The following is a 14,451-nucleotide window of genomic DNA, read 5'->3' as shown; positions in this document are numbered from 1 at the left end:
AATAGGCTACTTTTAAAACAGCAATATCCAACTTGTAGCACCTTACTCGTTACCTTTAAGTTCTGTGACATCCTGATGAAGCTGTGGCATGCAGCCAGGGAAGAAAATGGTAATTTATAAAAATAGATGGGTAATACCTGTATTTTCACTAGCAGCCAATTACGGTGAGTGAAAATGCCATGTGGAAACAGAGCACAGATGTCACTAGATGACAGAAGCAATGATAGGAGCAGACTTTTCAAAATTGGGAATAGATTTTGAATGTCAGCTCTTTAACAGAATCCCAGCTAATATTGTGCATACGGGAACATATATTAAGCTGTTTGATTAATGTGTTATCTCTCACTGTGTAACAAGCCTGGTACAGGCACTTGCACATTCTGAATATTTAATTCATTTAACTTTGCATGATGACATGACAGGAGCCATTAAAACATGAGTGCGTACACTCTGACAGACACAAATGCAGCTCTTTACATCCCTGGGAACAATTCACAGAGAAAGGTGTCAGACTTGGACATGCGTACACTCAAATTAAAATGATAGCTAAAAAAATCTCATCACCAATGCTGGTAGAAGAGTATATTTCTGAAAAGAAACTCACTGAAGACTCAATATCACTCACTTGAATATCAAGATAACTCTCTCCATCTCTGACAGAAAGATTTGGAGATGGAAAGAGTTGTTAAGTACCACATATAAACATGCCTTCTCCATCTGGCTGCATTTTACTCGTTCTTGGATTCAGTGGGGAAAACATCTTTCCCTCCTCCTTTCCACACACTAAAATGAAGCCTGATACAATTTCCCCAGCCTTTTCTCTCTCTGCACTCTGGTACATGGTAGTGTTTTAGGAACATTCGCCCTTCAAAGTGATGAAAAGATTTCATCTGCTTATTTTGGGGTAGGACAAAAAAGACTTCAGCTTGGAACTGTTAAATGCCAGGAAGCAGGAAGGAAAAAAAATCCTGCATATTCGCAGCAGATTTTGTTCCACAGGGTACTGAAGAACTCGATTTACTAAACCCAAGAGAACTGCAGTGCCAATTAGTGCTCTCGATTCCAACCAGCTCGTAGGGTGGGCACTATGTTCAGTCAGGCATACAGCATAAACTGGGAGAGAATCCACTGAAGTCAGGAAGTTTCAGTGTTGCCAAATCTTCCTAACAGAAAAGACAAGGCTCCTGGTGCAGGTTTCTGCTTCCACTGACATCAGAAGTAAAACCCCAAGGGCCTGACAACAAAAACATTTTTGTTTAAGTTATGACACTGTCCTCAGATGCTGCTTCTGCTTTAATTCATAAAGAAAGCTGAGAGAGGGTAGTTAAAAATACAGAATAAAAAGCTCAAAATGAGATTTTTTGAATTGTTATAGTGACAGTAGTTTACAACTCCAAGTCCATTTTACTAAATGTACTTCACCTTCTTATAAGCATTCTCCAGAGGACTTCTGAGTCACACGTCCCCTTGTTTTAACATGTGAATTACAAAATCTCCCCTTTGGAAGGCAGCAGCCCTTCCCTTTTATCTTGCTGAGTATTTCCATTGAACATCGAGAGTTCAATGGAAATCATCAACTATTCAAATCAACTCCAGGCATAAGACTAAAACGTGGAAATAATCCAGCCTGTTGGGTGTGTAAAAGGGGAGGGGAGGGATGTTAGAGGCAGGACATGGACAAAGTTTCAGCTGCAATCTAAGTCAGTAAAGATGATAAATAAAGACATATACACTGGCCAGAAAGCAATCTTTACATTATGCTCTCAAACTTCCACAGCGATGTCTGGAGATGAGTTAAAACATCTTCTATTCCAAGTGCCTTAGAAAGGATGAATAAAATCTTACTCATGCGCTAAAAGTTTGGACTGTCACAAGGTGATGGATGGCTTTTCTATGTTCTCTGTAGGGCATTTCAATACCATAGACTCCAAGGGCTCTTGATTAAAAGGCGACATTCTCATTTAGGGTCCCGTCACTGCCTGAGCTTCAAACCATTATCATTCACCTGCACTGGCGCTTCCAGTGACAAAATACTTACCAAAATGTATAAAATACTAATTACTTTAGTCACTTTGATAGAGGTATAAAACACCCTAAAGCAAAGCTCTATTACACTGTGTGAGGGTTTGAATTCAGAATTAAAAATGCAGCCAAAGGGAGGGTAAGATTTTAATTACATTCCCGCCTCTCAACCATTGCTTGAAAACCTAGAAGAAAAAGACCTAGCAATTTTGTGACACAAGAACTGCCTTTGCACTGGTGCTGCTCACTTAAGATAAAAAAATACCCAGGAAAACTCAAATTGACTCTATCCTCTTCAAAATTACTAAACTTTCAAACACAGAAACAGAGTCACAATCTTGAGTAAAAGCTTTGATTTCTTCTCAAGAGATTTCAGATGCCAAACATATTTTTCCATTTAAAAACTTTCAAGCACTATGATGGACAAAGTTTTATAACTTACAGATATTTTAAGGCAAAAAAAATACTATTTTCTATGGGGAAAAGCCTCAAATAAAATGTAATTGGGACGCAACTGTGAATAGCTGCACGCTATCCCAGAAAAGTGTGGTTTAATTTGCATTTGCCACAGAGCTCCCTTCGGCTTACATAATTGCAAGGGATCTCTCACTTTCAGATTTCATTTGGTGGACTGGGACTAGTCCTTGTTTATAACGTTTGACAGTTTTCTTTATTAAGAAAATCTTAACTTGGACAAATTCAAGAGCTGAATGTCAGGCTGAAGCAGCTCTGGAGCTAAAGATTTCCCTATATATGGAATGAAAAAGCACGTTAGTTCATACTTTCACCAAGAGTAAAACTGAGCCCAGCTAACAGAATATTTTGATTCCCCACGAGAAAGAAATCTTATAAATTGATGGACATTACAACTGAAAATGTATGGAAGTATAGTAGCAAGAAAGACTAGAGTAAATCACAATTGATTTTTTTATAAAAACTGACGGTACTTTCCTTTCTCAGAAAAAAAATCAGTTCAGTCAAGGACTTTGGCTAAACTGCATCTTAAAGTTTTAAAATACATCATTTGATATAGAACAGTTAAGGTCAAAGAACTTCAGGAAGAATGAATGGAGGATTACGATATGCTCATGTGCTGTTATCGCTGTAATGCTGCTCAGGGAGCTTATCAAAACCTTTCTGTCAAATAACAGGCTTCAGCCAAGGCAGGAGAAGAATCCAACTCTACTCATCTACAACATGCCTGAACCAGAGGCAAGGAAAGCAGAAAGATACCAGCTCCTGTGGTTGACAGGAAAACAATTCCATTCTGCAAAAATACTCACTTTCCTGATTTTAGTTTATTCTGTATAACGTTACCCATTTTGACAGGAAACGGAGTTTGAGCATTCCCTTCAAGGTGTTAATTAGTTTCAAAGAAAGACAGGTCTTACAGAGCTCCTATCTATTTTTGGTAGGATAAATATATAGACCTGAATTAGCATAGTCTAATTTTACATCCAGGTGTCGTGGACTAACTGGTGAACTGATACAGATAACAAAACTTTAGTTTTAGATTTTTCCTGTTTTTGCAGCCTTTATGCCTTCATTCTGCCTGTCTTAATTGTCACTTAAAGCAGATAAAAAATCTCACTCTGTTTGTGTTATGCTTCTGCTAACTACACCTCCTGCTGTCATAATGCATGAGTAAGTATCACCCATCTTACCGCAAAAGCTTAGCACTACACTCTAAAGTTAGTTGGAAGATTGCTTCATTTGTGTCTAGGTATTTAGGACTGTCATACCAAAACAAAGGCAAATGTTAGGTACAGTGACATATGGAACAATCCACTGCTAAAGCAATTTAGAATAAAAATGTTTTTCTTCTACAAACTTCCAAAAGCTACCAAAGGTACATGATATCAGAGAGCAGTAACTATCAGATGTTCCAAAAGTCCTTAAGAGGGCAGGAAAAGAAACTAACTCTGAGTTGTTTTTTTAAAAAAATCTTCAGACTAGAAATGTCACCCTTAGTGTCTGTCCCATATTATGGGACAAAAAAAAAACAACCTTGCTGTACATGCCCTGAATCTGCTACGTGCACTTTCCTTCATCTAGCAAACTCGACACCAAGCGCTCCTGCTTTGAATAGCACACCAGGTCTCCTGTAATCACCAAAGCTGTAGGAGCATTATCCTATGGATACCTACATTTAAATGGATCATGAAAAAAATCCTGACGACTGTACCAAGACAGACAAGTGGCAAATTTTAATTTAGATGAAAATAAGGTGATACAAGTATCTATCATACACTATTTTGAGACTGCTCAGGGGGGAAAGGGAGGAGAGAGTTGTACAGCAATACTAATTTTGAGGCAAATTTCTGAAAGGTACCTGCAGAAATATTTGTACAAGCAGGTGACTGTTTACTCAACTGTATAAGTTTTGTGGCAACACTCTTCCTCGCTTTGACATTATATCACTGAAGTTGAGGAACTGCAGCACATCCTGGAAAGTGCCACAGTTCAACGTTCTGCATACAAACTGCTATCCCGACTGCCTTTTTTGCTGCACTTGAAACAAAGCAGAATTGTTAATATACCTGACTTTCCACTACAGTAGAATTAGAAAAGTCTGGTATCACATCCATGATCATAGGTGAGAGGGAAACATTTCTTTAATATTTAAATACTTTCAATATTTATTATTTAGTATTTTGTTATGGATCAGATTGCAAGGGTGTTTTAGGAAGTTTTCCACAATGAGTTACTTAGTATACCAAAAAACACCTTTGGGCACAGATGGAAAGGGCAATTCTGGGGCTGCATCGGAAGGCAATTCTGGCTGCAACATATGAGGTTTAGCAAAAACCTAAGAAAACCTTCCAAGAAAATGTAAGGATGCCAACTTGAGACTACAACTGGCATTGCTAGTTCTAGACTAAGTAACCAATGGCAGTCAACTTAAGGAATAAGGACTTTCCAGCAACTGACAACTTCAGGCAAGGTCTGAGGGGCACAAACACGCTGGGAGCGTGTCAAGGCATAACAGCTTTCTCCTGTTCCAGTTTCTTACTTTAAGAGCCAACTTTGCTGTAAGGACATCGTGGTGTTCCTCAGGGGGAAAAGCAATTCTATTAAAACATAAGCATCCATACCTGTAAACCTTCTCTAACTTACCCAGAAAGTCTCATCGGTGTCTCAGCCTTTTGCACCCTTCTCCTCATTCCTTCACTAACTCTGAAAAGCATAAATCTCTGGAAGCAGTAAATGAGGCTGTCATGATAAGCACACAGCATCCTTACAAATATAAGGGTAGTAGTGCTATGAGCATGCTGCACTATAAGGACAGAAGTCAAAATACATACCTTGTGGAAGCTCAGTATTTTGTCTGCTTAATAAAATTTAAGGATATATGATATACAACAAATCATTTTTGCTTTGTTTAATAAATGATAAAAGGACAGGTCTGATATGAGAGTCTCTTCAGGTAGGAAATCATACCAGTGGCCTGCGGTGCTTTACAGGATATATATATATATGTTTATATATTCTACTTATATATATACTTTAGTTCCCCAAAATGCTTCTTATCCATAGCAGGATCTTATAATCAGCAAGGACTTTTTTTTTTTTTCAAGTCAGCTGGCATTTAGGTCTTGGGGCAAGATGACTAGAAACCACTTAACTACAGAAATTCACTCCTCCCAGAATGTCAGACTGTGGAAGCCTCTGCTATAGTTTAATGACATATTACTCACAAAATAGCTTCCTTCTATCCATTTCCTATTAGTTTCTTGAATTAACAGTCATGCATTTTTATTACAACATAAATAGGTGTTATTAGATGGCATGACTACATAGCTCTTTGGCTAGTGTTTTAGAAGGAAAGGATTTCAGACACCCCTGTTTGAACAACTGTGTATTTTGCATTAAAATATAAAATATATAAACTGTAAAAACATACATAAGGTACATGGAGAGGCCATTCTGACGACTGTGTTCACTACCAGACTACGCAGTCATTCTCTTTGGAACAAACAGGATCCCTCTCCATCCTCAGCTGCAGTGGAGAACACATTTCCATGCGCCTCTCCCACAGCACTAGCCTGACTTCCAGCCTAGTGGTTGGGATGTGCGTGCAGAAAAGGGGCTCGAGGCCCCCTGGGCAGAGGCGGGAACAGAAGGAGCATCAAGTAGGGAGCACATTAAGCAGTTGTAAGGACACCTATATAAAAAAGAAGGTATCAGCGCCGTAAGTGTGACTTCTGTTCTGCTTTTGAACGAAAGGATTTACTACCAGCCTTCAGAAAGGCAGATGTTCATGGTTCTGAATCCCAAGTGGAAAGATTTGCTAAGTGTTCAGGGAGAAGGAACATTAGGACTTGTCTCTAGCATTTCCTGCTAGCTTATTTTGGTGGCATCTCACAGAGCCTGCTGGGTTTCCTAGAAGCACTTCTAAGGCGGTCAGAGACTGGCAAACAAGCCGTAGGGGACTGTAAGACAGCTGAAGCTGTTGCTCTCCCTGTCCTCCCATGGGCAGGGACACCGGGTCTGTGGTGAGTCAGATCTTGAACTGCTCAGTTTCCAGTTAGTTTGTTCAGGCAAACTAGTGAAACCTACAGTTAACAATCTCTAAGCTTAGGAAACAGCTCGCTTGTAGTGAAAAAGCGGTTTTCTTTGCCAGCTGGGCCAGTTTCTTCCCCGCACCCGCTGCAGCACCCGTCAGACCCTGTGAATCAACTGAGTGCACCAAGGCAGCAGGACTCAGAGCGGATTTCTGGGGGGGAGGAAGGTTTGGTGAGGTTGGCTTCTGACCTGCACCACGGCTGGGGAGGCCTGGCAGGTACCAGCGCTGGCATGAGACAGGCAGCAGAAGCACATCGCTGAGGGCTGTGGAGGTGGGTAGGAGAGATGGAGATAGGAGACTGGGTGGGGTGGTTAATTGTGCCTCCCGAAATTACAGGCGGGTTTTCAGGAAGACAAGACGTGCTGGTGATGGATATGAATTCTGCCGTGAGAGTCAGGCATGTTTCGCAATGCAGTGTCACAACTTTTTTGGCTTTCTACGGACCTAAATAGACAGCTGACAACTCTATTCTGTTTTCTTGAAATACTGTTTTCTGAAATACTATCTAACCTGAGCCCTACACTTTACAAAAATGTGAAAAACAATTTGACAGCTATTCAAATTTGCAATATCTTGTTAAGTTATTCCAAGTTTTCTTTTGTTAACCTGAACTTTTTAATGAGCGAAGTGAATTCTCAGATTGCTTTTTAGGAGCACTACCTCTCAGACAAAATGTCATGCTAAAGTACATGCATAAAGTGTTTTAGATTGTTCTTTCTGTTTCATAAGAAAACAATCCATCCAATTTTATTTCCCTGTGACAGAAGCAATGAACTGTATTTATTATCTCTTTTAACCTTCTTGTATATTTATTAAGAATCCTGGAATTGAGTACAATCACAGTAAGGCTCTCCATTATCACCCACCTAAAGCAAAAATTAAAAATCCCTTGCTAGAGTCAGGCGAGAGAGAAGGGTAAATAGCATGACACCAGCATACTGACGCCCACAGTAAAAGTCAATACACATATGCTTTTGCATTTTTACAACATAACACATCTGTGTTTACTCTCAATCTCGAATCTAATCACATTTGGCTGGGGGGTTGGTAGTTCTCCGGGACTGGCATAGACCGGTTTGGAAATTCACATACTTTTGTGATTACAGATCATCCAAAGCCTTCAGTATGTGATAAACGTCAAGCAAAGTCAATGCTTAGCTCTCAGTTTTGACAGTCTCCCTTTTAATCCATATTGCTGCATAAAAGCAACTCCCTCTTGTTTAAAAAAAAGCTAAACCTGAAGCACACATGTTGTACCTTTTGCCACATTTCCCTGCAAAATCTGCTAATTGTTTTTAATTATTGCTTTTCCCTGTCAGGGACTGGAGGTATTCTGCTTCTTTAACAGATTTGACTTCAAATGTGCAACTGACAGCAACCGGTACCTCGGGATAATCCCAGCTCTCATTAGTGGACTGCCTGAAAATAAGCTCTTTTTTTGGAAGAGGACAAAAGACCTCCTAGAAGAGATGCTTCATGTTTCAGCTGTTCACCGTCTGCTTTATCGCAGACAGTATCTCTGTGGTCTCGTGTGTTTAAAAGGGCTAGATCTAAGCGGTAGCCCTTTCTGTGCTTCGCGCAGAGCACTGCAGTTCTGGGGGATTTTTAGTGCTCTGTGGTCTGGTGATGTGCAGCGTGATGTTGCAGCGAGCATGATACCTGTCAGTGATGGGGCTAGCACACTTTGCCTGCTACTGCTAACACTCTTGTGAAGACAAGGCCATTTGTTTCAAGCTGGCTGAGCTCATTTTGTAAGAGCCAAGACTCTTGGGTAGGGATGTGAACAAGCGTGCACGTGGCTGAACCTGGAACAGGTCACCTCAGCAGTTCTTATCAGGAGCTAGCAAGTGGCTGCTCTGTATCAGGACAGCTACACTTCACCCAATTTAAGTATTTTTTCATCTATTTAATTCTATTTAATCAGGTTTGAGTTAGCATCCCCGGGGAGCAGGGGGGGATTTTAAAAGAACTCTTTGGAGCAAGCAGTAGCTTCATATTGGGACTGTTTCATTGTTTAAATTCATGTATTTTCAGTTACTGTCATAACCTTAAGGGCTGAGAGGTGTTTAAAAAAATGAGAAAAAATTTAGTCTAGAGCATAATGACATGATAGCTTTCTAATAAACTGGCTAATATAGATGTACTTACTCCTCCCTATTATCATGTTCTATCAGGGTCCTGCTGTCTCTTTTCAGCCAAGTAGATGGGTGAGAAACACAATTTTACTTGATTTTTTTTTAATTTCCAGCTACAGAGGATAATTATGCCTTTCTGTTACAGAAAGTCTTCTGTGGAATAGTATTACAATAATTAGAGTTAGTTTATTGTTACACCGATTAAGCCTGTAAACAAGGTCTGAATTCATAAGCAGTTAATTTTTCCCTTCAGATCAGAAAGTCATTATTACACTGTGCCATACCAGAGGAGGCACTTGTCCCAGAACATGGTGAAAGCAGCAGTTCCGTTCAGTAGCTGCAGTCATACTCACTGATTCTGTAGTTAAACTCATCCTGCCTAACCTCATTTTTCAGGAAATTAGAGCCAGATCAAATGGACTTTTTAAAACAAAGTTATTTTTAAATTGATTTGATGGTTTCCTACTTACAGTGATAGACTTGGTAAAACAGCAGAACAGGAGAACTGATTAAATTTACCTATGGTTTGGAGTCCAATTCCACGCTATTTATGTCCTCGGATAAGCTCTCTACTTTTAGTGGACAGCTTCTGAATACGTAACAGCAGCCACGTTAACATGTACATACTCAAGTCTCAGTGAGCAGACAGTTGTCTGTCAGAAGCCTTCAGATTACAGTCCAAAACGGCATCATTCAGTTACATTTAAAATACAAAAATGGAGTTCTAGGTATATCTTGGAGTCGCTCTTTCATGTTCGCGTTGTGCATGAGAGGAGCTTATTTAAGAGAGTAACAACTCTAAGCCATTTTGACTTTTGTATTTTCTATTGTTGTATGGTTTCTCTTTTTGAGCATAAAACGAGAAACTCAGAAAAAAGTGTGAAATACCCATATGAGCACTAGTTGCATAAAACGGTTTCCCGTAGCACTGCTGCAACGTTTGCAGTCAGTGATAAAATCAATGCATTAATGATGTGAGTACCTCCTAAATACCACTGAAATCTTGCAGAGGAGGAAGTTCAGTCTTCATTTCCTAAACTGTTCCAAAACCTGCTGTTGCTACAAGGATGGAGAGAGGAAACAAAAGCATTCTCTGTGTATTTCTGTAGTTTACAAAGCAGTTTACATCCGTTCAAAATATAAGACAAACCGTGATGTCATTCTCAAAGTGAGGCATTTTCTGTATACTTTATCGCTCATGTATGAAGTTGTTTTGCAAATAAGGTAAGCAAATATGCTATTACAATGATATTTAGCACATTTTCTCTCTTTGTCCTCTGACAAAATCTCAGACTTTTTTTCCCAAATCCTTCTCTTACCTCACTGGAAATTTTGCCTTTTAAGCTTGTTAGCTGTCATGTGCGTTTTGTTTCATCAGTTACATCTTAATATCAAATACGCTGCTTTGAACGCTTCCTGTTGCTCTAATCGTCTGTGAAAGTAATGGTGTGAATATTAAGGTGGAGGAACCACAGGCAGTTTAAGATCAGTATCGAAGATACTCATTCTACCCCAGGTTAAGCATTTGTAATTAAAAAGAGAAGGGACCTGGAGACAAGTCTGCCCAAGAGCTTCCATTACATCTGCCGGCAGTGGAGCTGAACCAGCACAGCAGCTGTTGGATTGTTGGGCAAAGAATCTAACCCAACGGTGCTACGTAAGCCACTAAGCAGCACTGGTTTTGACACATGGAGGTTAACATTCAACACACATAATAGTTCTCAACATTAAAAATCCCTCGCTGCAGCAAAGACTGCGGTACTTTTCAGGGGCACAACTGCACGGGAGGAGTAACTGTGTAAGGCTAATAAAAGTGATGTAATCAATCTGCAGTCGTGCCTTCCTGTAAACCCACTTTTAATTTTGTGTTTGGTAAATACCGGCATTGTATCCAAAAACCATGTGTCTCCTTCTGTAGACATGACTGACAAGCCCTATGTGCAATGTTCCTCCAAAGCAAACATGACTCAATACCTTTGGGTCAGTAAGTCATACAAACTATGAAGAATGTTTTTTGTTAATGCCTCTGGAGTGTATCTTGGAGAAAGTAGCAATTCATATGCTACACCATGTGCTGAAGAAACATCATCAAAATTGGGCTAAAAAACACCCCCTATGCTGTGTGATACTTGTGTGTTTTTCTTGTTCTTGTTTGTAGCACACACAGGTACTCAGTCTAGTTGCTATCCTCAGGCAAAACAGTTGTATTGAAAAATAAGCACATTTTTGGTGATTCTTTGGTATCTACAGTCTTACCCTACCAGCACAACTTTGAGCGTGAGCTCTGCGATAGCTACTTGTGACATGAAGCACACAGAAGAGAAACAAGCTCACACGACTTGTGGAAGTTACAAAAAACAGAACAACAACAACCCTTTTTGTTGAGTTTCACAGCGATGGAACCACAGATGTGGGGAAATTCAAAGCTGGCACAATGTGAATGTCTTTTGAAGTAGGCAAGGCACGAGGGTCTCAGCAGAAGTTAGCAGTTAGTGTAATGGCCAAAAGCATACTAGGTATTTCACAGAACATTAGGAGAGTCCCCTGATCCTACGTTGACCCTGCAAGTAGTTACAAACCTCTCTGTAGGGATCCTCTCACCTGTAGTTTGCTAATTAACCGAGGAAATAATTCACTATTTCTCCATCTGTTTCACAATGACAGTTTATTTAAAATAGAAACCATTCTGTGCTGAGCTACAGCATGATATATTTGTCTTCTGAAAGGCTGAAAATAGGCTGTAAAAAGCTGTTAAAGATATCAAAGAAGTTAATTAGGAAACTGAACAGTCAGAAGAATAACAAGTGCTACCTTCAAACCTGTGCTGACAGTGACGTGCGCTAAGGGCATGCAACTATAAGATGGCTGGATGAAGAATGTTACTTGTTTGGTGTTAGAAATAAATAAATTAATTAAAATCCCACCATGATTGAATCCTGGGTAGGTAATAAATTCAGAAAAAATATATATATATTTAAAATTCATCGATGGCCCAGTCCCTGACTGGCTGAAGCACCTGAAGAGTGGGTGAGTTACAGGATGGAGCACTAAGTGCTTGTTGACTGGCTCTGTGCTGAAGAGTTCAGCAGGCTAGGATCGCTGAACGCTCTGTTCTGCCACGGGTTTCCGTACCCAGGAAAAGTACTTTACTCGGGAATTAAATGAGGACTACACAAGGACTTCTGGAGAGTACAGACTAAAAGAGGTACTGCAGAAGAACATGCCCAGCGATCTCTGTTTCTCACTCAAAAACTGAAAAGCCCCCATTTTGTTTCTGTTTAAACTGGCTCGCTCCAGAGCCAGTCAGCAACACTGGAAGATCAACAAGCTGTTTCTTGTCCCATTCCTGAGGTTATGCGCTTTCTGAGCCTTTTTTTTTTTTTCTTTTCCTTATGGGACTGATCTGCACTACTGAAGTCAGTGGATGCGTACATTGACTTGAATGTAAAGTTGAGAAATTACTCCTTTCTGCAGTGAAATCATTTGTGAGAAGAATTGCAAAAACTGTTTATCACACTTTCAGAACCCGGTTTGGGTAAGAAATTGTGGGTTGTCTCATAATACTGGAAGACGTCCATGGACTGAAGTTTGATGTGAGCTTCAGGAAACAGTTTTAGAGGCTGGAGAGTTTGGAGAAGTTTTTTAAGTGTAAAGGATTTTATATACGCATACACACACACAGGCAGAGCAGTGCTCTCCAAGCTGAAGCTCCAGACTCCTACGGCTAACAGACCTTGAAAAGTTGTCAAACGTGATCGTGCTAGGCAGTTAATTTTTCACGGTTGCAGTGCAGTTTGTTAGCTACATAAATCACTGTGGTTTGTGCTGCATCTCCTAGGGATAAGCCCACCAGAAAAGGAAAATAAACTATGTAAATGCCACAGGGTGAAAACAAGAGTTACAAGAACATCGTCTGGAGCGAGGAATGGTTTCTGTCTGTGCCCTGGCACGTGCACAATGGCTTCCAATTGTCTGGAGAAAAGATCTGCTGAAAAATGCATTCCTCTGACCTGATGGCTCATGTGCAAATAAGCAACCTAACAGGCAGTAGCACATACTTTGTGGTTATGCTACTACTACAGGTCATGAAATATTACCAAGAAAAGTCATTTATTGGACAAAAAATAAAATGGCTACCATTTTGCAATTTTTTTTTTTTTTTTTTTTTTTTTTTTGTAATCACTTAGCTACTGAAATCCTTCCAAAAGAAGAAATCCAGACACGCTACTTCTATAGTTTATACAGATGTTACGCACACAGGGTAGGACACATCGACCCCGGGCCTCTTCCTGGGCACAGACCTGGAATGTGAGATGTTGCCTTGTGGTCTAGGGGGAGGTATTCTCGGTTGGGGATGGGGACGGTGGAGCCATGCGGTGGTGTCACAGGTAGGAGGTGAGAAGAAACACGTGTTAGTAACGCTCCTCCTGATGCTGCTCCCCCAATATCATGCACTTAGAATATCACAGAATGGCTTGGGGTGGAAGGGACGTTGAAGAATCACAGAATCATTTTTTTTTGGCTTTTACTGAGTTCTGTTTCATTTACAGTATTTTGCTTATTGATCTCCATTTTGCTTATACACTTATTTTCTTGAAATACTCAAAAACGCTTGCTTTTGTTGTAGTTTATCTGAAGTGTACACTTTAGATTGAACATTCAGCTCCAACCCCCTGCCATGGGCAGGGACACCTCCCACCAGACCAGGCTGCCCAAAGCCCCATCCAGCCTGGCCTTGAACACCTCCAGGGATGGGGCACCTGACGTTACATCCTTATGTCACATTTATGTCCACTTATCTCAATGGAGAGGAGAATGCAATGTAAGATTTTATTTGAGCAGCACGGGACAGCACTAGGGAACCAGCTATGCTCCTTTGAGTGTTAGTTGCTCCTACGTGAGGGTTCTGCCCTCCAGTTAATAATACCGTGTGCAGTCGGGGGTAGGCACACATAGACGCAAGTAGGGCATAAGTGCACTTAAAAACAAAGCGGCAAGCACAGTAAGGTAAAGGCGGCACGGCCGTGAGGTGACTTGAAGCACCACCTGACGGGACCGCCCGAGACTGACGAGAGCCCACCTCGCGCCGCGCCCCCTCCCAAAAGCCCCAACGGCCGCCGCGCGCGCTCCCCGCCAGCCCCCTCCCGAGCATGCGCGGCGGGCGGGGGAGAGGGGAGGGGGAAGGGAAGTGCCCTCGCCGCGCATGCGCGCTGAGCGCCGCCCCCCATTACCTGCGAGCCGCCCGCCGCCGCCGCCACTTTCTTTTTCTTGGCCGGGCCGCTGCCGGTGCCCGGGCTCGCCGGGCGCTTCTTGCTCCGCGCCGGGGCGCCGGCGGGAGAGGAGGCGGCCGCGGGGAGCAGGCTCGCCATCGCCCTCCCCGTGCGGCGGCACCGGGAAGCTGCGGGACCCGGCCCCACGGCCGCTCCGCGCATGCGCAGTGTGCGCCGCCCTGGCGGGAGGCGGTTGGTGGGGGAGGGGCGGGAACGGTCCCGTCACGGGCTGTGGAGAGCTGCGGCCGCTCGGGAAATGAAATTAAAAATATATATATATATATAAATGAAAGTCCGTGTAGGGCCTGACTGCTGTGTTTGGGGGACGGGGGGAGTTAGCTCGTGAGCGTTAGCGTGCGGCGCTGTGTTTGCAGGCGGTTTCTGTCACAAGTCTGCCCCAGACGAGTCGAAGTTACACGTAACGCTTTCAGAGCGAGAGGAGGTCTGCTGAGTCCTG

At 41.8% G+C, this 14,451-nt stretch overlaps 1 protein-coding gene across 1 annotated transcript in view; it reads right to left on the bottom strand.

Annotated features, from left to right (window-relative positions):
• Positions 1-14,146, bottom strand: part of INO80C (INO80 complex subunit C) — a 30,563-nt gene extending 16,417 nt beyond the window's left edge. Inside the window, exon 1 of the mRNA XM_035317244.1 lies at positions 13,956-14,146. Coding sequence (XP_035173135.1) covers positions 13,956-14,093 — 138 coding nt within the window. The 5' untranslated portion in view covers positions 14,094-14,146. The remainder of the gene's footprint in view (positions 1-13,955) is intronic.
• Between the last annotated feature and the right edge of the window lie 305 nt (positions 14,147-14,451).

The sequence above is a fragment of the Oxyura jamaicensis genome, chromosome 2, assembly GCF_011077185.1.
Source record: "Oxyura jamaicensis isolate SHBP4307 breed ruddy duck chromosome 2, BPBGC_Ojam_1.0, whole genome shotgun sequence".
NCBI classification, from domain to species: domain Eukaryota; kingdom Metazoa; phylum Chordata; class Aves; order Anseriformes; family Anatidae; genus Oxyura; species Oxyura jamaicensis.
This window is presented reverse-complemented; position numbering and strand designations above follow the sequence as displayed.